General features: G+C 43.6%; 2 protein-coding genes across 4 annotated transcripts in view; both read left to right on the top strand.

The window, feature by feature from the left end:
* The window catches only part of LOC139536285 (E3 ubiquitin-protein ligase Itchy-like), a 32,172-nt gene extending 23,538 nt beyond the window's left edge, over nucleotides 1-8,634 (top strand). For all 3 annotated transcript variants that reach the window (XM_071336692.1, XM_071336694.1, XM_071336693.1), the window contains 10 exons: nucleotides 1,498-1,569; nucleotides 1,847-1,935; nucleotides 2,044-2,203; nucleotides 3,565-3,698; nucleotides 3,968-4,108; nucleotides 4,211-4,331; nucleotides 4,677-4,781; nucleotides 4,894-4,990; nucleotides 5,248-5,320; nucleotides 5,729-8,634. In XM_071336692.1, coding sequence (XP_071192793.1) covers nucleotides 1,498-1,569; nucleotides 1,847-1,935; nucleotides 2,044-2,203; nucleotides 3,565-3,698; nucleotides 3,968-4,108; nucleotides 4,211-4,331; nucleotides 4,677-4,781; nucleotides 4,894-4,990; nucleotides 5,248-5,320; nucleotides 5,729-5,828 — 1,092 coding nt within the window. In that variant the 3' untranslated portion in view covers nucleotides 5,829-8,634. The remainder of the gene's footprint in view (nucleotides 1-1,497; nucleotides 1,570-1,846; nucleotides 1,936-2,043; nucleotides 2,204-3,564; nucleotides 3,699-3,967; nucleotides 4,109-4,210; nucleotides 4,332-4,676; nucleotides 4,782-4,893; nucleotides 4,991-5,247; nucleotides 5,321-5,728) is intronic.
* A 6,889-nt stretch (nucleotides 8,635-15,523) lies between these two features.
* Nucleotides 15,524-17,522, top strand: pxmp4 (peroxisomal membrane protein 4). Its single transcript, XM_071336695.1, has 4 exons — nucleotides 15,524-15,684; nucleotides 16,133-16,195; nucleotides 16,352-16,550; nucleotides 17,119-17,522. Exons 1-4 carry the CDS (start codon nucleotides 15,572-15,574, stop codon nucleotides 17,386-17,388), a joined length of 645 nt encoding a protein of 214 aa, XP_071192796.1. The 5' UTR covers nucleotides 15,524-15,571; the 3' UTR covers nucleotides 17,389-17,522.
* Nucleotides 17,523-25,383: the final 7,861 nt, after the last annotated feature.

Below are 25,383 nucleotides of genomic sequence, written 5' to 3' on the forward strand. Positions count from 1 at the left end.
GGGACCACAGTCTCAAAGAAAACCATTAGTTACACACTACGCCGTCATGGATTAAAATCCTGCAGCGCACGCAAGGTCCCCCTGCTCAAGCCAGCGCATGTCCAGGCCCGTCTGAAGTTTGCCAATGACCATCTGGATGATCCAGAGGAGGAATGGGAGAAGGTCATGTGGTCTGATGAGACAAAAATAGAGCTTTTTGCTCTAAACTCCACTCGCCGTGTTTGGAGGAATAGAAGGATGAGTACAACCCCAAGAACACCATCCCAACCGTGAAGCATGGAGGTGGAAACATCATTCTTTGGGGATGCTTTTCTGCAAAGGGGACAGGACGACTGCACCGTATTGAGGGGAGGATGGATGGGGCCATGTATCGCGAGATCTTGACCAACAACCTCCTTCCCTCAGTAAGAGCATTGAAGATGGGTCGTGGCTGGGTCTTCCAGCATGACAACGACCCGAAACACACAGCCAGGGCAACTAAGGAGTGGCTCCGTAAGAAGCATCTCAAGGTCCTGGAGTGGCCTAGCCAGTCTCCAGACCTGAACCCAATAGAAAATCTTTGGAGGGAGCCGAAAGTCCGTATTGCCCAGCGACAGCCCCGAAACCTGAAGGATCTGGAGAAGGTCTGTATGGAGGAGTGGGCCAAAATCCCTGCTGCAGTGTGTGCAAACCTGGTCAAGAACTACAGGAAACGTATGATCTCTGTAATTGCAAACTAAGGTTTCTGTACCAAATATTCAGTTCTGCTTTTCTGATGTATCAAATACTTATGTCATGCAATAAAATGCAAATTAATTACTTAAAAATCATTACAGACCTCTACATGCTTTGTAAGTAGGAAAACCTGCAAAATTGTCAGTGTATCAAATACTTGTTCTCCCCACTGTAGCTTCACGTTCGTTTTGTTGTTTTTTGTATAGTTTGTCAAGTGTTCTTCGTTTCGGTAAATAAATAGAAGAATGTATTACTATCACGCTGCGCCTTGGTCCTCCTCTCTTCCTCCATACGACGAACGTGACAAAAATATATTTTACATTTGAGATTCTTCAAATAGCCACCCTTTACCTTGATGACAGCTTTTCACACTCTTGGCATATGTGATTATCCCACCTAGCTATCTTAAGATGAATGCACTAACTGTAAGTGTCTCTGGGTAAGAGCGTCTGCTAAATGACTAACATGTCAATGTAAACAGACGAGCTCAATCAAGCACAGCTAACGTGTTTGACTTTTCAAATAGTAGTTGAACCCAGGTATGGCTTCTTTCAGTCGTCATTTCCTTTTAAGGACGAAGACAAGTGAACATGTTCACACTTAAGGACACTTCGTGATTCTCACTTAGGTCCAATTTTCACTTAGTCATTCATTGATGTCAATGGGAAACTAAGTGAAAATTTGACTTAATTGGAATTTAGGATTCCCCATTTTGGGCAAAAGGGAAGACCCCCAGTTAATCCTGTTGTTCCTGGGGCCATAACGTGAGTCTTTGTCTTCCAGCAACTGTCAATGCCACAGCACATCAAGATCACCGTCACCCGCAAAACCCTCTTTGAGGATTCCTTCCAGCAAGTGAGTGTATAAAAAAAAATATATATAAAAATATATATATAAATTGGCACACCACTAAATTTGCGCTCTTTGTAGTCCTGTGAATAAATACAAAAATAACACTAATTGAAAAGTTGTCAGTGTTCCAGGAATAGTTTGTCATTTCTTTTGAGCAACCTTGAGTACTCTATTTTTGCACCAGTGATACAGAAAGGTGGATGAATACAGGGGCTGTGTTCAAAAATAGTCAAACGTTGTAACGTTTCTGTTTCCAATTCTCTCTCTTTGTCCAACAAAGATAATGAGCTTTCATCCACAAGATCTCAGACGGAGGCTGTGGATCATCTTCCCCGGAGAGGAAGGCTTGGACTACGGAGGAGTGGCAAGGTAAATTACCTATTTTGATAGGTTAAGTATCATATTAGGAATCATTGTAAGTGTGTGTGTCAGTCTTTTCAACTTATTTTTTTAAACATTGTGTGTGTGTGTTGTCAGGGAGTGGTTCTTCCTGCTGTCTCATGAGGTGCTGAACCCCATGTACTGCCTGTTTGAGTACGCTGGGAAGGATAACTACTGTCTCCAGATCAACCCTGCCTCTTACATCAACCCCGACCACCTCAAGTACTTCAAGTTCATCGGACGCTTCATCGCCATGGTACCTACCTCAATGCTATCTATGGGGTGAATCCTAACCTCCACCTTTAGTCTAATTTTCACTAAGTCATGCACTGATGTCAATGGGAGACTAAGTGAAATTGACTTCAGTTGGAATTCGGATGCGGCTCTTCACTAGCCTGGGCCTTGTTCATAAGGGCTAGCAACATAACATGTTGCAAAATGAAAATGAGCCTCCCTGTTTCAGTTTGTTCAGCGCCGACTGAACACGACCCTGAAAAAAAGCCACTCTAGTTCCTGATCACAGCCCTGGTTCGTAATGCCACTCTGTAGTTCCTGATCACAGCCCTGGTTCATGATGCCACTCTGTAGTTCCTGATCACAGCCCTGGTTCATGATGCCACTCTGTAGTTCCTGATCACAGCCCTGGTTCATGATGCCACTCTGTAGTTCCTGATCACAGCCCTGGTTCGTAATGCCACTCTAGTTCCTGATCACAGCCCTGGTTTGTAATGCCACTCTGTAGTTCCTGATCACAGCCCTGGTTCGTAATGCCTCTTTATAGTTCCTGATCACAGCCCTGGTTTGTAATGCCACTCTGTAGTTCCTGATCACAGCCCTGGTTCGTAATGCCACTCTGTAGTTCCTGATCACAGCCCTGGTTCGTAATGCCACTGTGTAGTTCCTGATCACAGCCCTGGTTCATGATGCCACTCTGTAGTTCCTGATCACAGCCCTGGTTCATGATGCCACTCTGTAGTTCCTGATCACAGCCCTGGTTCATGATGCCACTCTGTAGTTCCTGATCACAGCCCTGGTTCATGATGCCACTCTGTAGTTCCTGATCACAGCCCTGGTTCATGATGCCACTCTGTAGTTCCTGATCACAGCCCTGGTTCATGATGCCACTCTGTAGTTCCTGATCACAGCCCTGGTTCATGATGCCACTCTGTAGTTCCTGATCACAGCCCTGGTTCATGATGCCACTCTGTAGTTCCTGAGCACAGCCCTGGTTCATGATGCCACTCTGTAGTTCCTGATCACAGCCCTGGTTCATGATGCCACTCTGTAGTTCCTGATCACAGCCCTGGTTCATGATGCCACTCTGTAGTTCCTGATCACAGCCCTGGTTCGTAATGCCACTCTAGTTCCTGATCACAGCCCTGGTTCATGATGCCACTCTGTAGTTCCTGATCACAGCCCTGGTTCATGATGCCACTCTGTAGTTCCTGATCACAGCCCTGGTTCATGATGCCACTCTGTAGTTCCTGATCACAGCCCTGGTTCATGATGCCACTCTGTAGTTCCTGATCACAGCCCTGGTTCATGATGCCACTCTGTAGTTCCTGATCACAGCCCTGGTTCATGATCGCATCCCTGGTTCTTGATGTTTCTCTACAGTCCTTGTTCCACGGGAAGTTCATCGATACGGGATTCTCCCTGCCCTTCTACAAGCGCATCCTGAACAAGCCCCTGGCCCTAAAGGACCTAGAATCCATTGACACGGAATTCTACAACTCCCTCATCTGGATCAAGTGAGTCTGGGAACGGGAAGTAGGAACGGGAATGTGGAGAGCTTTCCCTTATAATGGTGGTTTAGTGGTGGTTAGGATTTGATGATGGTCAGGGTTATAATGATGTTGAATATGATGTTGAGGATCCTAGTGATGAGGGTGATGATTATAACTATGAGGAAATTATGATGATGATGAAGAGGAGAAGAAAATGATGATGATGATAGTAACTGATGAGCATGGTGAGGGGCTGGTGATGATGACATCTACCCTCTTGTGGTTGCTCCCAGGGATAACAACCTGGAGGAGTGTGGTCTGGAGATGTTCTTCTCTGTGGACAAGGAGATCCTGGGGGAGGTTACTACTCACGAGCTGAAGCCGGACGGAGGCAACGTACTGGTCACTGAGGAGAACAAAGAGGAATACATCAGGTAGGATTGAAAACCAACTAGAAATCAGTGGGTACATATTTCTTGCCCAACAGAAGAAAGCATATGATCTGACACATTCTGTGTTGTGTGTGCTTCCTCCAGGCTGGTGGCAGAGTGGAGGTTGTCCAGAGGTGTGGAGGAGCAGACCCAGGCCTTCTTCGAGGGCTTCAACGAGGTCCTCCCCCAGCAGTACCTGCAGTACTTTGACGCTAAGGAACTGGAGGTACACCATGGGTTTATTCATACACAGATCAAATGAGTTACTGTAATGAAGAAATGAGATGTGAAAACCACTCACACAACTTCATGCTTACTCAATCCGTTTTATCTCAACGAATGGTGGCTAAACAGAAAATGGCATGGACCAACCTTCAGTATTTTCCCGTCAAATGTCTTCACTGAAGTATTGCGTGCTAGATTGTTGATGCTTAGGGTTTATTTGGAAACCGGTATTGGTCAATCACCACAGTATACCGGGTTAAAAACCGGGTTAAAGATTCTCCCAGACTTCACTGGTCATTCTTCCCTATTGAGAGTGGTGTAACATAATATCTGGTCCCCCCACTAGGTGATGCTGTGTGGCATGCAGGAGATAGACCTGGTGGACTGGCAGAGGCACACCATCTACAGACACTATGCTCGCAGCAGCAAGCAGATCCTCTGGTTCTGGCAGGTCAGCAGGTCTCTACTGTTTCATTCATCAATTATGGTGTATCGTGAAGGGGTGTTTACTGTTTGGCGTATTTTAACTAGTAAATGTTCTGATGTGAAAATGTTTCTTACAGTTTGTGAAGGAGATGGACAACGAGAAACGCATGAGGCTGCTCCAGTTTGTCACTGGGACCTGTCGGCTCCCCATGGGTGGCTTCGCTGACCTCATGGGTACGTAAGAGAACCGTTTCTGCTATCCATATATACGATATATGTTTGTTTTTATATTAAACTAACAACTAACCTACACCTAAAGGGATTGTTTATGGATAACTAGCAAGTAATCCATGGAAGTCGAGGATGCAAATGATTTTGGGGACTTTTATTTTGAAAGATATAGACATTGAAAGAGATCGATGGACCAGCTCTAGTCACAGAAATGGAGGATTTTGGTATTTGTGAGGAGAGTTGTCATTTTGTGTTTTCAGGGAGTAATGGACCACAGAAGTTCTGCATCGAGAAGGTGGGCAAAGAAAACTGGCTTCCAAGAAGTCACACTTGGTAAGTTCATTAGTGGAGTTACTCTCCAGTCGTTTCTAAACGCTCACTGTCTGAACATCAACATACAATTCCTGTCATATCTGAGGGCTTAGGCCAGTTCACCTCTCAATGTCAACTCAGTCTGCATTAAACGTGACCCTGCCACACAATACTTTGTCATTTTCAATTAAGCCATTAATAACCTTTCCTCTTGGTCTTCGAACTATTGATTTTGTTATCAAATATAAATGTTATGCCACTTAAATTAAGACACCTTTATCCAAAGCAACTCTACAGTGAGAACATCATTTTTGGGGTGTTAATCGTGCCATGCTCTTACCAACTGAGCCAACCAGGACCTAATTCCATTTATGTGTCTATCTACAATGTGATGGTTTTATTTTGTATTCCTTGTGTTTGTAATCCCAGCTTTAATCGACTGGACCTGCCACCCTACAAGAGCTACGAGCAACTGAAGGAGAAGCTGATGTTTGCCATCGAGGAAACTGAGGGCTTCGGACAGGAGTAGTAACACACGGCAGCCAAAATGGCCACCATGAGGAGCCATTCTCCACGCACTTTGATCTGTCTAGTTTTCAGGCAGCTGCACTTTTTCCCCCAGGTCCTGGCTCTCTTGAGATGGGCAGACACTAACAGACGCATCCCTTTCTGCCATTCCGGAGCCACGTTACAGACCCCCAAAGCCATTACACCTGAGGTGGAATCACTGTCTCCATGGTGACGACCCTTCATACTGAATAATTCAACTTTCACCCCCTGACCTGTGTAACCCTGTTGACGCTTGCCTTATTCTGCCTAATCAGACCACGTGTCCGGGAAGAGAGAGAGGAAGGGGGAGGGGATGTTCCCTCTCCATGTCACGTCTGCCTGTCACCTCTTCACCACAGTAGTTAATAATCACTGCAATGTCAGCTGTTTCATTTCTTCCCCTTCGTCTCCCTGAGCACAGACTGTTGAATGAATGCTAGGATTGTGTGCTGCCGACTCTTCCAAAAAGTCCCCTTGTCGATTTGTGACATTTAGAGTGTTTTACTTGATTTAACATGTTGCTTTCCGGATGAAATATTGAACCTTAAGGCATTTACTTGGCTGGTACACCACGGCTGTGGTGGTAAGGTTTTTGTGAATGTTATGATGAAAAGCTTTATTTTTGGCGTGCAATAGTTTTACAGTCAGATGTTTATGCCCTTTATATAGATAGACCAGACATTCATTAATTACCTCAATCCAAAGTTTTTGTTTATAAAGTCAGTTGTAATCAAGTCTACGTATTGATTTCAACCCTCAATATTGAGAATGCTTTTTATTTAATTTTTTTATAGCCTGAAATTGTTGTAGCAAATCAGGGTCGTAATTCATTTGTCACCTAATGGAAGAACATTGATCTCTTTTTATTTTTTACTTTGAATGTTTTTGTGTCTTCTGACCATGACCCTGGTTTGTTGTGTGATCTGACCCCTTCGTTTTCTAACCAACCGGCATTAGGACCGTACTTGTCTACAATAATAGCATTGTTTTCATTTGTAAGGCAAACTGAATTAGTTACTAATGACGTGGGAGTGTCAGCAGTGTGTCAAAAGTTAAAGATAAGGAAAGAGTAAATTTAGGAATTAGGTACAGTAATTAAGAAATAAGACAACTGCTTGTGAAAATCACTCCCACTGAAAGGTTAACCTTTTTTGTCGTATAGAGGATTATCATCAACTCCAAGATCAAATGATTAAGGACCAGTTTAAATCATATCTGCGCTAGTTCACACCCGCATAGCTGTTGTTTTGGTGGTGTCTGAGGTGGAACTGTGTTGGAGCTGTCATCCACAAGCGGCTGAATGTGTTTTACCTGAAGCAGACATTGCCATTGGATGCACGGAGTGAGGGTGGTATGATCCTCGGTGCCAGTCGTGCCGGTTGGGCTTTTCATGCACGACAGTGTCTAGGGTTTACATAGAATGGTGCGATAAAGAACATTAAGTCAGCGGCAGTCCTGTGGGCGAAACGGCTCGTTAATAAGAGGCCGAAGGAGAATGGCAAGAATTGTGCAAGCTAACAGGCAAATAACGGCGCAGAACGGCATCTCGGAACGCGCAACTTGTCGGTCCTTGTCACAGATGGGCTATTGCAGCAGACAACTGCACCGGGTTCCACTCCTATCAGCTAAAAACAAGAAGACGCGATTACCAACACTGGACAATTGAGGAGTGGAAAAACAGTGGCTGGTCCGATGAATCCCGGTTCCTTTTCCGTCATACGGATGGCATTCAGGATTTGGAATAAGCAGCATGAGTCCATGGCCCCATCCTGCCTGGTGTCAACGGTACAGGCTGGTGGCGTAATGGTGTGGGGAATGTTTTTCAGGCACACGTTAGGTCCCTTGATACCAATTGAGCAACGTTTTAACATTTCCAACACCTTGTAGGATCAATTCCCCAGATAATTCAGGTTGTTCTGGAGGCAAAGAGGGGTCCAACCCTGTACTAGATGGGTGTACCTAATAAACTGTACACTGAGTGTTTATATGTATGTCCCAGGCCCATAGCCCTAATAAATATATATATATATAAATATAATGTGGATGAGAAGAATTTAAGTTATCATATAGTAGTTAACATGTAATTAACTTAACAGCAATGCGGCCCTAGTTTTATAGGGTTCAGTTTTGTCATTCTAGATTTTTTTTTTGTTAAAAGTTTGTGTTGCTAAATATTGCATCACCTGTCCCAAATGATTATTCTATCAACGGCTGCAGTGAGCGTAGCAAAACGACTGAATCAAGAGTCAAATCTGAACCATGTCTATGCAACAACAACAAAAAAGGTTGTGATCATTAGGCACCAAGTGGACTGAAACCGGGGGGGATTACCTGCAATTGTCCCATAAGAAACGCTCATTCTTATTACACATTGCAAAATGTTCCATAACGTTTTCCTTCGTGTGACCTGATGAACATCACCATGTTGATTGGCATTGAATGAGATCTACCACTTCTGACCTTTTGTGAACTCTGCTTCTCAGGCATTTCTTCAACATGCCTCTCGGTAGCATTTCTTCGCAAGAACAGTGGCAGTATAATCAAGTTTGATTAAATATATCTTTCTTTCAAGAAATGTTTAGCTCACAGATGTGTATTTTCAGTCAAATCAAGCATCCAAGTGACATACATAATATCCTTGTCGTGCTTCACTGGTATTTGAATTCAGTTGACACCAACTTACATGCATATGGAAAGTATTCAGACCCCTTCCCTTTTTCCACATTTTGTAACGTTACAGCCTTATTCTAAAATGTATTAAATAAAACATATTCCTCATCAATCTACACACAATACCACATAATGACAAAGCAAAAACTTTGTTTATTTTTTTTAGCAAATGTATACAAATAATTATAAACTGATACCTTATTTACATCAGTATTCAGACACTTTACTATGACTCGGAATTGAGCTTGGCTGTATCCTGTTTCCATTGATCATCTTTGAGATGTTTCTACAACTTGAGTCCACCTGTGGTATAATTCAATTGATTGGACATTCTTTGGAAAGAGACACATGTCTATATAACATCCCACAGTTGACAGTGGATGTCAGAGCAAAAACTAAGCCATGATGTCCAAGGAATTGTCTGTAGAGCGCCGAGACAGGATTGTGCCTTGACACATATTTGGGGAAGGGTACCAAAAAATTTCTGCAGCATTGAAGTTCCCCAAGAACAAAGTGGCCTCCATCATTCTTAAATGGCAGAAGTTTGGAACCACCAAGACTCTTCCTAGAGCTGGCCGCCCATCCAAACTGAGCAATCGTGGGAGAAGGGTGACCAAGAACCTGATGGTCACTGACAGAGCTCCAGAGTTCTTCTGTGGAGATAGGAGAACCTTCCAGAAGGACAGCCATCTCTGCAGCACTCCACCAATCAGGCATTTATGGTAGAGTGGCCAGGTGGAAGCAACTCTTCAGTAAAAGGCACATGACAGCCCGCTTGTAGTTTGCCAAAAGGCACCTAAAGGACTCTGACCATGAGAAACAAGATTCTCTGGTCTGATGAAACCAAGATTAAACTCTTTGGCCTGAATGTGGAGGGAACCTGGCACCACCCCTATGGGGAAGCATGGTGGTGGCAGCATCATGCTGTGGGGATGTTTTTCAGCGGCAGGGACTGGGAGACTAGTCAGGATTGGGGGAAAGATGAACGCAGCAAAGTACAGAGAGATCCTTGATGGAAACCTACTCCAGAGTGCACAGGACCTCAGAATGGGGTCCAAGACAACGCAGGAGTGGCTTGGGCACAAGTCTCTGAATGGCCTAAACAGAGCCTGGGCTTGAACCCGATCGAACATCTCTGGAGAGACCTTAAAATAGTTGTGCAGCGACGCACCCCATCCAACCTGACAGAGATCTGCAGAGAAGAATGGGAGGAACTCCCCAAATACAGGTGTGCCAAGCGTGCAGCGTCATACCCAATAAGATTTGAGGCTGTAATCTCTGCCAAAGGCGCTTCAACAAAGTACTGAGTAAATACTTATGAATACTTATGTAAATTATATTTCAAGGGGGGGGGGGGGGTACATTTCTAAAATGTCTAAAACCAGTTTTTGCTTTGTCATTATGGGGTATTGTGTGTAGATTGATGAAGGGGGAGAAAACAATTTAATCAATTTTAGATGAAGGCTGTAACTTAACAAAATGTGGAAAAAGTCAAGGGGTCTGAATACTTTCCGAATGCACTGTCTATGACACAAATAGTGTTAACCCCAGCCTAGTGGCTGTCTTAGCTGTGAGTGTCTGAGTTGTTTAGTAGTTTGAAAATGTTTTGAATCGGGGAGAGACTCCTTGATCTTCCATTAAGAAACACATTTTTCGTTACAAAAAAAAACATTTTCAAAACGTTGTGTGCCGTGGCTGTCTCGCCTCTGATACCACTTTATAACTGGGTGTATAGTCAGGGTGATTCTACATCCCATTGCTTCACTGCATCCTCAAGACTTCTTCTTGACCACACACTCATTCTGGCTCACCACCTCATAGTGCACTGCCATGAAGAGATTGCTGTTATTAACAAATAACAAGTGATAGCGCCTTACTCGGCTTATTAACCACTTTAAATAATTGTTCTTTTTTTAAGTATTGCCATGTTCCCAGATCGTAAAGGAATAAAATGTACAGAAATGTGTTGGTGTTAACTAATCATGTTGATAGTATTTTTCATTGTAAAAGCTCTCTAACATTTTAATAAATGTGAGTTAATGGTTGGATACTAGTTATTTTTTCTTATGTGAAGATGAAGGATTTTTATAATGTAAAAAAAAAAAGTCTAAATAATACTGGAACTTCAGTCTTTTGTGTGATATATTTTTTTTACATTTAAGTCCCGCAAAACCTCAATTCAGACGCTATCAAATATCTGACTCTGAATTTAATTTAGTAACTGTCTGGTGAAAATCTCACTTAAAAGTTCATATTCTGTTAACTCATACCCAAATAATGTTGTTGACTTCCTATACTCGTATTTGTGGCCAAAACACAAATTAGAGAAATAACAATAAAAAACCTCAAACTTGTATCTCAAACAGTGCAAAACAACTATTTCCTCTTAGAGGATGATGTCATCCTGAGGAGGATAGGCTGGCCAATCAGCGGTCTACTCCCTTGAATGAGTTAGCTTGCTACCTCACCTGTCTTTTCACTACTCGGGTCTGGATTTTCTTATACATTTGTACATCTGCTGTGGTTAGTTTGAAAGTTGGAGACCTGAGGAACCAGCTGCAGGGGGAATGGCGCAGAAGAAGAAACTGAAGAGCGGGAACATGGAATATCTGTACTGAGTATAGAACTACAGTATGTCTCCCTATAGACCTGGGGCTCTCAGAGGTGATCATGGGAAATGGAGTATGAGGGAGTTGAGTATGATGAAGAAGCAGTGTCTGAAGCGTGGAAAGGAAACAGAATCAGGGAAATGAAAATCCACAAGGATTCTTTGGTGATTGGAGTGCGATTCAAGGGAAAAATCTGTTTGAGGTATCAGGGTGGGTGGAGAGTAAGCTAGGAAAAGTGCAGGCAAGGTAGTGAGAAGTGGATTCATAATCTAAACTTCAACAAAAAAGTAACGTACTCTCACTGTCAACTACGTTTATTTTCAGCAAACTTAACATGTGTAAATATTTGTATGAACATAAGATTCAACAACTGGGACAAACTGAACCAGTTCCACAGACGTGACTAACAGAAATGGAATAATGTGTCTCTGAACAAAGGGGGGGTCAAAATCAAAAGTAACAGTCAGTATCTGGTGTGGCCACCAGCTGAATTAAGTACTGCAGTGCATCTCCTCCTCATGGACTGCACCAGATTTGCCAGTTCTTGCTGTGAGATGTTACTCCACTCTTCCACCAAGGCACCTGCAAGTTCTCTGATATTTCTGGGGGGAATGGCCCTAGTCCTCACCCTCCGATCCAACAGGTCCCAGATGTGCTCAATGGGATTGAGATCCGTGCTCTTCGCTGGCCATGGCAGAACACTGACATTCCTGTCTTGCAGGAAATCATGCACAAAACGAGCAGTATGGCGTGTGGCATTGTCATGCTGGAGGGCCATGTCAGGATGAGCCTGCAGGAAGGGTACCACATGAGGGAGGAGGATGTTTCCCTGTCACGCACAGCGTTGAGATTGCCTGCAATGACAACAAGCTCAGTCCGATGATGCTGTGACACACCACCCCAGACCATGACGGACCCTCCACCTCCAAATCGATCCCGCTCCAGAGTACAGGCCTCGGTGTAACGCTCATTACTTCGACGATAAACGCGAATCTGACCATCACCCCTGGTGAGACAAAACCGCGACTCGTCAGTGAAGAGCACTTTTTGCCAGTCCTGTCTGGTCCAGCGATGATGGGTTTGTGCCCATGGGCGACGTTGTTGCCGGTGATGTCTGGTGAGGACCTGCCTTACAACTCTCTCAGCCTATTGCGGACAGTCTGAGCACTGATGGAGGGATTGTGCGTTCCTGGTTTAACTCGGGCAGTTGTTGTTGCCATCCTGTACCTGTCCCGCAGCTGTGATGTGTGGATGTACCGATCCTGTGCAGGTGTTGTTACACGTGGTCTGCCACTGCGAGGACGATCAGCTGTCCGTCCTGTCTCCTTGAAGCGCTGTCTTAGGTGTCTCACAGTACGGACATTGCAATTTATTTCCCTGGCCACATCTGCAGTCCTCATGCCTCCTTGTAGCTTGCCTAAGGCACGTTCACGCAGATGAGCAGGGACCCTGGGCATCTTTCTTTTGGTGTTTTTCAGAGTCAGTAGAAAGGCCTCTTTAGTTTCCTAAGTTTTCATAACTCTGACCTTAACCTCTCTAGGGTATGTGGGACGGTAGTTTCTCACCTCGTCAACAGCCAGTGAAACTACAGGGCGCCAAATTCAAAACAACAGAAATCCCATAAATAAAATGTCTCAAACATACATGTATTTTACACCATTTTAAAGATACACTTGTTGTAAATCCAGCCACGGTGTCCGATTTCAAATAGGCTTTACGACGAAAGCAAACCAAACGATTATGTTAGGTGAGTGCCTAATCACAGAAAAACACAGCCATTTTCCCACCCAAAGAGAGGAGTCACAAAAAGCAGAAATATAGATCAAATTAATCACTAACCTTTGATGATCTTCATCAGATGACACTCATAGGACTTCATGTTACACAATACATGTATGTTTTGTTCGGTAAAGTTCATATTTATATCCAAAAATCTGAGTTTACATTGGCGCGTTATGTTCAGTAGTTCCAAAACATCTGGTGATTTTGCAGAGAGCCACATCAATTTACAGAAATAGTCATCATAAATGTTGATGGAAATACAAGTGTTATACATGGAATTTTGGATCCACTTCTCCTTAATGCAACCGCTGTGTCAGATTTCAAAAAAACTTTACGGAAAAAGCAAACCATGCAATAATCTGAGTACGGCGCTCAGACGACAAATCAACCCAAGGAGATATCCGCCATGTTGGAGTCAACAGAAGTCAGAAATAGCATTATAAATATTCACTTACCTTTGATGATCTTCATCAGAATGCACTCCCAGGAATCCCAGTTCCACAATAAATGTTTGTTTTGTTCGATAATGTTAATCATTTATGTCCAAATTCCTCCTTGTTGTTCGCGCGTTCAGTACACAATCTAAACTCACGACGCGTGTGCAAGTCCAGCAGAAAGTACGGACGAAAAGTCCAAAAAGTTCCGTTACAGTCCGTAGAAACATGTCAAACGATGTATAGAATCAATCTTTAGGATGTTTTTAACATAAATCTTCAATAATGTTCCAACCGGAGAATTCCTTTGTCTTCAGAAATGCGATGGAACGCAGCTAACTCTCACATGAACGCGCATGGTCAGCTCGTGGCACTCTGGGAGAGACCTTACTTAATCTCCTCTCATTCACCCCCACTTCACAGTAGAAGCATCAAACAAGGTTCTAAAGACTGTTGACATCTAGTGGAAGCCTTAGGAAGTGCAACATGACCCCATTTCCACTGTATCTTGGATAAGCAAAGAGTTGAAAACCTACAAACCTCAGATTTCCCACTTCCTGGTTGGATTTTTTCTCAGGTTTTTGCCTGCCATATGAGTTCTGTTATACTAACAGACATCATTCAAACAGTTTTAGAAACTTCAGAGTTTTCTATCCAAATCTACTAATAATATGCATATCCTAGGATCTGGGCCTGAGTAGCAGGCAGTTTACTCTGGGCACGCTTTTCATCCGGACGTGAAAATACTGCCCCCTACCCCAAAGAAGTTAATTGCCTACCATCTGTAAACCGTTAGTGTCTTAACGACTGTTTAACAGGTGCATGTTCATTAATTGTTTATAGTTCATTGAGCAAGCATGGGAAACAGTGTTTAAACCCTTTACAATGAAGATCTGTTATTTGGATTTTTACGAGATCTTTGAAAGACAAGGTCCTGAAAAAGGGACGTTTCTTTTTTTGCTGAGTTTATATCCCAGAGGGATTGTGCTTGGTTCGACTGCGGGGAATGAGAGGTAATGTGTTTTAGTCTACGGAGCAGAGCTCCTCTCAAGGCGGTGATAACCATGCCTCTAAGTGTCGAGGATTAGCAACTAAAGAAGGTTCTTGGCGCGTGTAAAGCCCGACGATTAACCAGAAATCGAGGTGGCTGGAGGGAGGAAAGTCTGGCCGTGATGCTGTGCTTTGAGTTGGAAGTTCTCCCTGATAGGGTGATGTTAGGATATGAGTTATTCGGTTAGAGCATTTGTGCCTAATGTTTTTCAGGGTTTCCGCTGCCAGAAGTATGGGCATGGTCAGTGTGTAGGAAGGTTCAGCTGAGATGTGGTAGGGGTGGAGGTTTCCATTTAGTGGAGACATGTCTGAAGGAGGAGCTCTGACAGTGTCGTAACTGTGAAGATAGTCATTAAGCCAAGAATACAGAATGCCTGGTTAACGTGAAACAGATAGAAGTAGCTAAAGTCAGAGTAGGACAGGGTGTTACATATGCAGAGGCAGTGAGAAGGGTGGAGAGGGAGGGAATGCTTCCTCCGTTGCTGTGATAAAAGGGCCAATGAAAAAAGTGAATGTTGCTGTGCGTTGACAAATCCAGGTTTTTGTCCTTCATGGCATTGGTCGTGAATTGTGCTGCGCAAGTAGAAAGCAGGTCAGAGAGAATTGCCATTATTGTGAAAGCGGCAGGATGTTTTCTGGATGCTCAAGACATAACTGCAGAGGATCTACAGAAGATGTTGGGAGAAGGAGTGCCGCCCTCCCAGGCCTGTGGGCCAAGAAGGGATTAATTTACCTGAACTCTGTAGCATGGATAGTTGGCTAGGGGTGGGTAGTGTAGTATATGTAGTTTGGGATGTTTCTTTTTTATTTGTGCAATTATTATTATTTTTTTTGCATTTGAAGTCGAAAAACACAGTTGTATTGGATTCCAACTGCCATTAAACCCAAATGGAGAAGAAGTAATTATGTTATTGGAGTACGCTCACACCATTCCAACACAGAAAAGCTGATCTTAAAACATACTTAACTACCCTTTTTTGGAAGGAAAACTATTTTTCTCATATTGTAAATAGGTCATATTTCATTGAAATCTGGCAACACTGGACAGTTACTGTAACTTGGTGGCTGTCCTCAGGCTTAAATAGGAACCTTCATGCAGATTCCTTGTCCCGTGACGGAAAATATTTGCGCGGCACGAAACGCTTGGGTTTGTGTCACATTCAGTCAAGACACCCAAAATGGCAGGTCCAGATTTAGTCAAAACTGTGGTGTACATGATTAATAATTTATTACAGCAAGAAAAGTATAAAGCTGCACTTGCAGTTGTTAAAGGATTCCGAAATGGTGCTGTGTGAGTTGTTTACTGAGCTACTTACTTTCTAGCTAGCTAGCTAACTTACTTTGCTTATTTCTAGCTAGCTAGCTTGACCACTTAGCTAGAATCTGTTATCTACGTTAGCTATTATTTTACAGCTTGCTATCCAACGTACAGTAGCTAGCTGCCCTTTGAGCTAGTTAGCCAAGGTTGGCCAGCAAGCGTAATGAAATAACTAGCTATGTAGCTAATGATGATGGTCAAGCAAAGTCAGCTAGATGGACCTAGCGTTGTTGTTAGTTAACTAAAGTTAGTAACTATCTATCAAACCCTGAAACACTTGACATTAGTTAGCCTAACTGTAGCTTTTCAACTCAGTGGTTTGACCTTCCTCAAGATTCATACAGTTTGGCTGACCTGCCATATCACACACACGTGTAAATCAGTTGACACTGACATTGAACCTGATATTTCTAATTTACAGTTATGGGGCAAAAATCCGGGCACCCCATGCTCTTGTCATGACCTTTCTTTTCAGAAGTGGAAGGTAAGAAGACATTTAAGCACTCTCCCAAATCCCTTAGCTAGCGCTAAAATAAATCAAAACAGCATAAAAAATTGATAATGGTCTATTAACAATGGACAATGCGCCCCCCCCACCCTTTTATATGCTCCCCCCCACCACCCTTTTTCATATGCTCAGCCTGAAAGATAAGCTACGAGCCATTGTGAAGGCCACGTACCAACACTCGCGCAACCTCGCCTACTTTGTGTTCACGTACAAAGGACTGCAGGCCTTACAGGAGAGGATCCAGGGGAAGAGTCTACAGTCTCAGTCCTTCTTTGCCGCCTGCCTCGGTGGCTGGTTGGTGTTTGGGGAAAACAACAACATCAATAGCCAGGTAATCCAGAACTAAAACATGGCATAAACTGCTCTATGATGATCTAGGGGAAGAGTTATGAGAGATTAAACTAGCACAAGTGCCAGAACCTCATTGGTAGCCCTATCCCCCCCTCTCCCTGAAGTCTCAGGTAAGTCTATGGGCCAAATGTCCACTCCTGAAATTCAAAAATGTGCAGGTGAATTGTGAACTGTCCAAATAACCAGTGACACAAAACCAGCACACTGGAACAGTTGTTCCTCGGTAGTCGTCCCATCCCATTTATGTTATATTTGTCTTTCCACAAGAGATTAATAGCCAGATAAATTGACAATACTTATGTCATGAGGGCTGCGCTCAACCTGGGTTACTAGTGCCAATACATGACCAATAAAACATCTGGATCTGTCACCTTGTTGCACTATGTCAAGTCTTCAAAGTGGTTACGAGAGAAAAGAGTGGTCGAAAGGAAGCTGCCCAAGACTGTTCTTATGTAGGCTAGCCAATATTCTACCTTACTGTATTTCTAATGAAATGTACTTCCTTGTTGTCTTGTCTAATGAAAGGATCTTCCTTGTCACATCTCTAGATTAACATGTACCTGCTGTCTAGGATCCTGTTTGCCTTGTCTCGCCTGGCCGTGGAGAAAGGCATTGTACCACAGCCCAAGCGGGACCCCTTCCCCCTGTTTGCTACCCTGGTGTGGGGCATCGTGCTGTGGCTGTTTGAGTACCACCCCCACACCCTGCAGCCTTCACTGCAGTCCTCCATGAACTACCTCTACCACGACAGCAACGTGTGGCACGATATCTCAGACTTCCTTGTCTACAACAAGCCAAGGACTGTCGCTCCCAAGTGAGCTAAAGCTAAAATAAGCATCTCAATAGACTAAAGTGTCTTCCTCGTCTCCTTTCCTTCATCTGGTCTGAAAGAACTGGACAGGGTGGAAAGCAAATTCCCAGTATGACTTTAGACTGTTGGGATGCATGCCTGGGCCCGTATTTGAAGTGTCTCAGAGTAGGAGGGCTGATCTAGGATCAGTTTTGCCTTTTAGAAAATAATGAATAAGATGATACATACATACAATACCACTCAAAAGTTTAGACACACCTACTCATTCAAGGGTCTTTATTTTTTACTATTTTCTACATTGTAAAATAATAGTGAAGATATCAAAACGATTAAATAACATATGGAATCATGTAGTAACCAAAACACATATTTTAGATTTTTGCTTCTTCAAAGTAGCCACCGTTTGCCTTGATGACAGCTTTGCACACTCTTGGCATTCTCTCAACAGCTTCACCTGGAATGCTTTTCTAACAGTCTTGAAGGAGTTCCGACATATACTGAGCACTTGTTGGCTGCTTTTCCTTCACTCTGCGGTCCAACTCATCCCAAACTATCTCAATTGGGTTAAGGTCGGGTGATTGTGGAGGCCAGGTCATCTGATGCAGCGCTCATCACTCCTTCTTGGTCAAATATCCCTTATAGAGCCTGGAGGTGTGTTGGGTCATTGTGCTGTAAGCGAAAACCAGATGGGATGGCGTATCACTGCAGAATGCTGCAGTAGCCATGCTGGTTAAGTGTGCCTTAAATTCTAAATAAATCACAGACCGTGTCACCAGCAAAGCACCATCACATCTCCTCCTCCATGCTTCACGGTGGGAACCACACATGCGGAGATCATCCATTCACCTACTCTGCGTCTCACAAAGACACGGCGGTTGGAACCAAAAATCTCAAATTTGGACTCAGACCAAAGGACAGATTTCCACCAGTCTAATGTCCATTGCTCGTGTTTCTTGGCCCAAACACGTCTCTTCTTCTTATTGGTGTCCTTTAGTAGTGGATTATTTGCAGCAATTCAACCATGAAGGCCTGATTCACGCAGTCTCCTCTGAACAGTTGATGTTGATGTGTCTGTTACTTGAACTCTGAAGCATTTACCTTGGCTGCAATTTCTGAGGTGCAGTTAACTCTAATGAACTTATCCTCTGTAGCAGAGGTAACTCTGGGTCTTCCTTTCCTTTGGTGGTACTCATGAGAGCCAGTTTCATCATAGCGCTTGATGGTTTTTGCGTCTGCACTTAAAGAAACGTTTAATGTTCTTGACATTTTCCGGATTGGCGGACCTTCATGTCTTAAAGTAATAATGGACTGTTGTTTCTCTTTGCTTATTTGAGCTGTTCTTGCCATAATATGTACTTGTTCTTTTACCAAATAGGGCTATTTTCTGTATACCACCCCTACCTTGTCACAACACAACTGATTGGCTCAAACGCATTAAGAAGGAAAGAAATTCCACAAATTCACTTTTAACAAGGCACACCTGTTAATTGAAATTCATTCCAGGTGACTACTTCATGAAACTGATTGAGAGAATGCCAAGTGTGTGCCAAGCTGTCATCAAGGCAAAGGGTGGCTACTTTGAAGAATTTAAAATATAGAATATCTAGATTTTGGTTACTACATGATTCCATATGTGTTCTTTCATAGTTTTGATGTCTTCACTATTATTCTACAATGTAGAAAATAGTAAATATAAAGAAAAACCCTTGAATGAGTAGGTGTGTCCAAACTTTTGACTGGTACTGTATATCGCCAAGATCAGCACTATTTGTGAATACGGGTCCTGGTTCTCTGCCATGTTAAATCAAGAGCTAGTGATTATAAACCTTTAAAGAAATGAAATATTTTTTAATAAATGTTGGCTTTCAGTAAGAACTATGTGCTCCTAGATCTAGTGTAAGTGAAATAATAATAATAATATATATATATATATATATATATATATAATAATATCTGAAAAGGTGTGAAGCGCATTTGCTCTCCCTGTCAATCTAGAATTGTATCAGTTTTTATATGCTACTGTAGTTTAAAACAGGGTTTCCCAAGCTCGGTCCTGGGGGCATGTTTTGGTTTTTGCCCGGGCATTACACAGCTGATTCAAGTAATCAAAGCGTGACTATGAGTTGGTTATTTGAATCAGCTGTGTAAACCAAAATGTGGCCCCCAGGAACAGGTTTGGGAACCCCTGCTTAAGACTATGCACTACCTACAGTCTTTTTTCCCAATGCACTCACCGCACTTGATTCATAGAATAGCATATTTTCCAGTAATTACTAGATTCTTTGTAATGTTTCTTTTTTTTCTTTCATAAGATGATAGCGTGATACAAAATGTACTTAAAAGTGAATTGCCTTTCTTAGCCATACTGTCATTCAACAATGCTTTTTCATTTATTGAGGACACATTCACTGTGCTATTCATGGTAAAGTATGTGTCCTTTTCAGATCACACTTTACAATGTTTTTTTTTGTTTGTTGTAATTGGTGTAAAAACAATAATAGTCTGACCTATTCTTACTTTCTCAATCTTTTTTTATGTCTAGCATTGAGCCTTTGGGCTGTTTGTTGCTCAATTCATGTTCCACCCGTGGAGTGTGAGTGAACATGATACAAGCCCAATTCCGTTTCTCCCTCCCTCATGGAGTATGCATGCATTCAGTCCCCCTCAAGGATTTCAAACCAAACCATTGGATTGAGGGAGCCTCAATCATATTCCTTTCACCAACCCATTCCTCACTAAATTCTTCTGCTTAGAATTGGAATTGGGCTACAGATTACATTCAGTTATCTAATTATACAGGCACTTCAAATGCAACAGAATAAATGCTGCTTTTATGATTTATGTAGTATATTATTATTTTCTTCATACATTTGCGTGGAATGAAACGTGATTGTATTTGTCTAACAAAGAAGCCACATGGTGGTGCCAAGTAATTCACAATTTCATGTGAAACAGACAACCCATACACCTTGCACCCACACTCAAGATGTAGATCATTTTCAGAGGGAAATACTTAAAAAAAATAATAATAATAATAATCAAATTAACGTGGTGTTCACAACTAGTTAATCAGGTGTGTTAATGCTTGGCTGCACCCTATAAAAGCCTGCACACACTATGGCCTTTTAGGACGGGCTTCTGCACAGCTACCCCTGACCTTCAAACAGTAATAGATGTTGGGACCTGAATTTCAACCTGTCATAGAGCACTCTTGAGTTATCTTGAATCATAACTACTGTCAAGCCACGGAATAGTATGATAATCACCTATCGACATACAATTCCACTATACTGATTTAGAGTCCAGCATTTAGTGTGTTGTTCACTTTTTTATTTGATTTATTTCACCTATTTCACTATTTAATCATTTACAACTGCGACCTGGCCAAGATAAAGCAAAGCAGCGCGACACAAACACAGAGTTACACACGGGATAAACAAATATACAGTCAATAACACAATAGAAAAATCTATATACAGTGTGTGCAAATGTAGTAAGATTAGGGAGGTAAGGCAATAAATAGGCCATAGTGGCGAAATAATTATAATTTAGCATTAACACTGGAGTGATAGATTGCAAGTAGAGATACTGGGGTGCAAAAAATTAAAATATGGGGATGAGGTAGTTGGGTGGGCTATTTACAGATGGGCTGTGTACAGGTGCAATGATCGGTAAGCTGCTCTGACAGCTGATGCTTAAAGTTAGTGAGGGAGATATAAGTCTCCAGCTTAAGTGATTTTTGCAATTCGTTCCAGTCATTGGCAGCAGAGAACTGGAAGGAAAGGCGGCCAAAGGAGGAGTTGGCTTTGGGGATGACCAGTGAAATATACCTGCTGGAGCGTGTGCTACGGGTGGGTGTTGCTATGGTGACCAGTGAGCTGAGATAAAGGCAGGGCTTTACCTAGCAAAGACTTAGATGACCTGGAGCCAGTGGGTTTGGCAACGAATATGTAGTGAGGGCCAACCAACGAGAGCATACAGGTCGCAGTGGTGGGTCGTATAAGGGGCTTTGGTGACAAAACGGATGGCACTGTGATAGACTACATCCAATTTGCTAAGTAGAGTGTTGGAGGCTATTTTGTAAATGACATCATCGAAGTCAAGGATCGGTAGGATAGTCAGTTTTACGAGGGTATGTTTAGCAGCATAAGTGAAGGAGGCTTTGTTGCGAAATAGGAAGCCGATTCTAGATATCATTTGGGATTGGAGATGCTTAATGTGAGTCTGGAAGGAGAGTATACAGTCTAACCAGACACCTAGGTATTTGTAGTTGTCCACATATTCTAAGTCAGAACCGTCCAGAGTAGTGATGCTAGACGGGCGGGTAGCGATCGGTTGAAGAGCATGCCTTTAGTTTTACTTGCATTTAAGAGCAGTTGGAGGCCACGGAAGGAGTGTTGTATGCCATTGAAGCTCGTCTGGATGTTTGTTAACACGGTGTCCAAAGAAGGGCCAGAAGTATACAGAATGGAGTCGTCTGCATAGAGTTGGATCAGAGAATCACCAGCAGCAAGAGCGACATCATTGATATATACAGAGAAAAGAGTCGGCCTGAGAATTGAACCCTGTGGCACCCCCATAGAGACTGCCAGAGGTCTGGACAACAGGCCCTCGGATTTGACACACTGAACTCAGAAGTAGTTGGTGAACCAGGCAAGGCAGTCATTTGAGAAACCAAGGCTGTTGAGTCTGCCGATAAGAATGTGGTGATTGACAGCCTTGGCCAGGTCGATGAAGACGACTGCACAGTATTGTCTTTTATCGATGGCGGTTATGATATTGTTTAGGACCTTGAGTGTGGCTGAGGTGCACCCATGACCTGCTCGGAAACCAGATTGCATAGCGGAGAAGGTATGGTGGGATTCGAAATGATCGGTGATCTGTTTGTTAACTTGGCTTTCGAAGACTTTAGAAAGGCAGGGTAGGATAGATATAGTTCTGTAACAGTTTGGGTCTAGAGTGTCTCCCCCGTTGAAGAGGGGATGACCGTGGCAGCTTTCCAATCTTTAGGGATCTCGGACGATACGAAAGAGAGGTTGAACAGGCTAGTAATACGGTTGCAACAATTGCGGCGGATAATTTTAGAAAGAGAGGGTTCAGATTGTCTAGTCCAACTAGATGAAGGTAGTTTACAAATAGGCATAACCAACAAATGAGTCCTTTGACAAAATGACAAAAGTATTATTGGACAGGGATGTTGTTGTAGGACCTTTTAGTTTCACAACAATAGAATCTGCTAGAAAGTCAGAGAAAAAAGGAAAGGAACTGTCACAAAGTGTCAGTTAGTTCAGTTTATCTTTTTCTCCTATCTGTCATGTTTAATGAGAGTTTCAACTACTCCTAGTGCCACCTTAAGAGTGGTTAACAGAGCTATTCGAATGTAATAGAGGGTGGGTTTGTTTCACATTAACCTGTAACCCGTACTGCGCAAGCCGTTTGCATGCGGTGTGTGCCTTTGTATGCTTATAATAAAGTGAGTCATCCGCAATCATGTCAACCTAATTTTCCACCGCAAAAGCAAAGTTCTTCCTAATGTTGTTTAGTCTCAAGATTTTTCATTCAAATCACTTCCTGAATTGAATATCTTTAATTCGAATGGACTCCAACCCTGCTACACAATCATGTCTACTATACTCTCACTGCTGTTTTCCTTCCATTCTACTTCCCTGACAACTCATCCTGAATTTAATTCCTCTGCGCTTTTAATGGCTCCATAAGAAACGCTAGTGTGTATGGGTAGTCAGGCTACCATTCTACTGGACTTCTAGCCCCAAGGTCCACTAGAGTGCGTAGTTCTTCCCAACGTCATTTAATCTCTAGCGTCCCAAAGCACTCAGCCCAGTCGGCAGAACACTTGTGTCCCCCTGCGACCAAGAAGGACATGAAACATCCTCCCTTTAGGCTGCAAAGGCGTCGGTTTCCTCCTTACCACAACCTGTTTGAAAATTGCCACAACTTGCTGCAGGGGGAGTTTTAAATGGATTAAATTATGATTTTGTTGCGCTGGCCTACACATAATACCCCATAATGTCAAAGTGAAATTATGTTTTCGGGATTTTTTTACAAATTAATTAAAAATGAAAAGCTGAAATGTTTTGAGTCAATAAGTACTCAACCCCTCTATTATGGCAAGCCTATTTAATTTCAGGAGTAAAAATGTGCTTAACAAGTCACAATAAGTTGCATGGACTCACTGTGTGCAATAATAGTGTTTAACATGACATCTTTGTACCCCACACATACAATTATCTGTAAGTCGAGCAGTGAATTTCGAACACAGATTCAACCACAAAGACCAGGGAGGATTTCCAATGCCTCGCAAAGTGCTCCATGGGGTGAATCCCGTGGCAGAACTGGGAATGGTGTTCCGGGCATACTCCACCCAGACCAGTTGACGGCTGCAGGTAGTGGGGTTGGTTGAGACCAGGTACCTTAAGGTGGTCTCCAGGTCTTGGTTGGCTCGCTCCGACTGACCGTTAGTTTGGGGATGGAATCCGGATGACAGACTGGCCGACGACCCAATAAGGGTGCAGAACACCTTCCAGAACTGAGACAAGAACCCCGATCTAAGACCATGTCTACCGGGAGTCCATGGATCCGGAAGACATGCTTCACTATAAGCTGGGCCGTCTCCTTGGCAGAAGGTAGTTTGGGGAGAGGGATGAAATGGATGGCCTTGGAGAACCGATCGACTACCGTCAGAATGACAGTGTTGCCATCAGACGGAGGAAACCCAGTGACAAAGTCCAGAGATATATGAGACCAGGGACGATGAGGGACCGGTAGTGGCTGAAGGAGGCCAGAAGGAGCTTGCCGTGGAGTCTTGTTCTGAGCATACTATGCATGCGGCGACGAAGGCAGAGACGTCAGGGACCATTGTGGGCCACCAGAAACGTTGTCGGAGGAAGGCTAGTGTACGACCGGACCCTGGATGACAGGTTAGCCTGGAGGAATGAGCCCATTCCAGGACCCGGGACCGGACTAGATTAGGGACTAACAGCCGGTTAGCCGGGTCCCCTTCAGGTCCATGTTGGGAGCGTTGTGTCTCGCGGGCCAGGTTCTCAATACCCCAATCCACAGTGACAGCAAGGCATGAGGTAGGGAGAATCGATTCAGAGGTCGAAGGTGTGGCAGAGGAACTGTATAGGCGGGAGAGGGCGTCAGGCTTCACATTCTTTGACCCTGGGTGGTAGGAGATGGTGAAGTTAAATATGGTAAACAGGAGGGCCTACCGGGCCTGCCCGGAGTTGAGGCACTTGGCTGTACGGAGATATTCAGTCCAGACCAGGAATAGCTGTTCTGCTCCCTCCAGCCAGTGCCTCCACTCCTCCAACGCCATCTTCACCGCCAGGAGTTCTCAGTTGCCAACATCGTAGTTCCTTTCAGTAGGATTGAGACGATGCGACAGGAAGGCACAGGGATGAAGCTTCTGGTCCTGGGCAGATCACTGGGGCAGGATGGCTCTACTCCAACATCCGAAGCATCCACTTCCACCACAAATTGATGCGAGGGGTCCGGATGGATGAGTGCTGTTGTGAACCGATGCTTCAGGTCCACAAAGGCTTTGTCGACAGCTGGAGACCATTTGAACGGTACCTTGGGAGAGGTGAGTGCCGAGAGGGGGGCCGTCAGGGTGCTGTAGTCCCGAATGAAACGGCGGTAGAAGTTTGCAAACCCAAAAAAACGTTGCAACTGCACCCTGGACGTTGGTTGAGGCCAATCCACCACTGCTTTCACCTTTCCAGGATCCATCTGAACATTGCCCTCAGCAATGACATATCCCAGAAAGGTGATTGTAGAGCGGTGGAACTTACACTTTTTGGCTTTCACAAAGAGTTGGTTCTCCAGGAGGCGCTGAAGGACCTGTCTGACATGGAGTACATGTTCTTGGGCAGATCGGGGGAAAAAACAGGATGTCGTCAAGGTACACGAACACAAACCGGTTTAGCCTGTCCCGAAGCACATCATTGACCAAAGCCTGGAAGACAGTTGGTGAGTCCAA

This window comes from Salvelinus alpinus, chromosome 12 (genome assembly GCF_045679555.1).
Source record: "Salvelinus alpinus chromosome 12, SLU_Salpinus.1, whole genome shotgun sequence".
NCBI classification, from domain to species: domain Eukaryota; kingdom Metazoa; phylum Chordata; class Actinopteri; order Salmoniformes; family Salmonidae; genus Salvelinus; species Salvelinus alpinus.

Excerpts from the sequence above, each read along its gene's own strand:
- pxmp4 (XM_071336695.1), top strand. The coding sequence starts at position 15,572 with ATGGCAGGTCCAGATTTAGTCAAAACTGTGGTGTACATGATTAATAAT. Across the intron at positions 15,685-16,132 it reads GGATTCCGAAATGGTGCTGT|TTATGGGGCAAAAATCCGGG; the intron begins GTGAGTTGTTTA and ends TCTAATTTACAG. Across the intron at positions 16,551-17,118 it reads ACAACAACATCAATAGCCAG|ATTAACATGTACCTGCTGTC; the intron begins GTAATCCAGAAC and ends TCACATCTCTAG.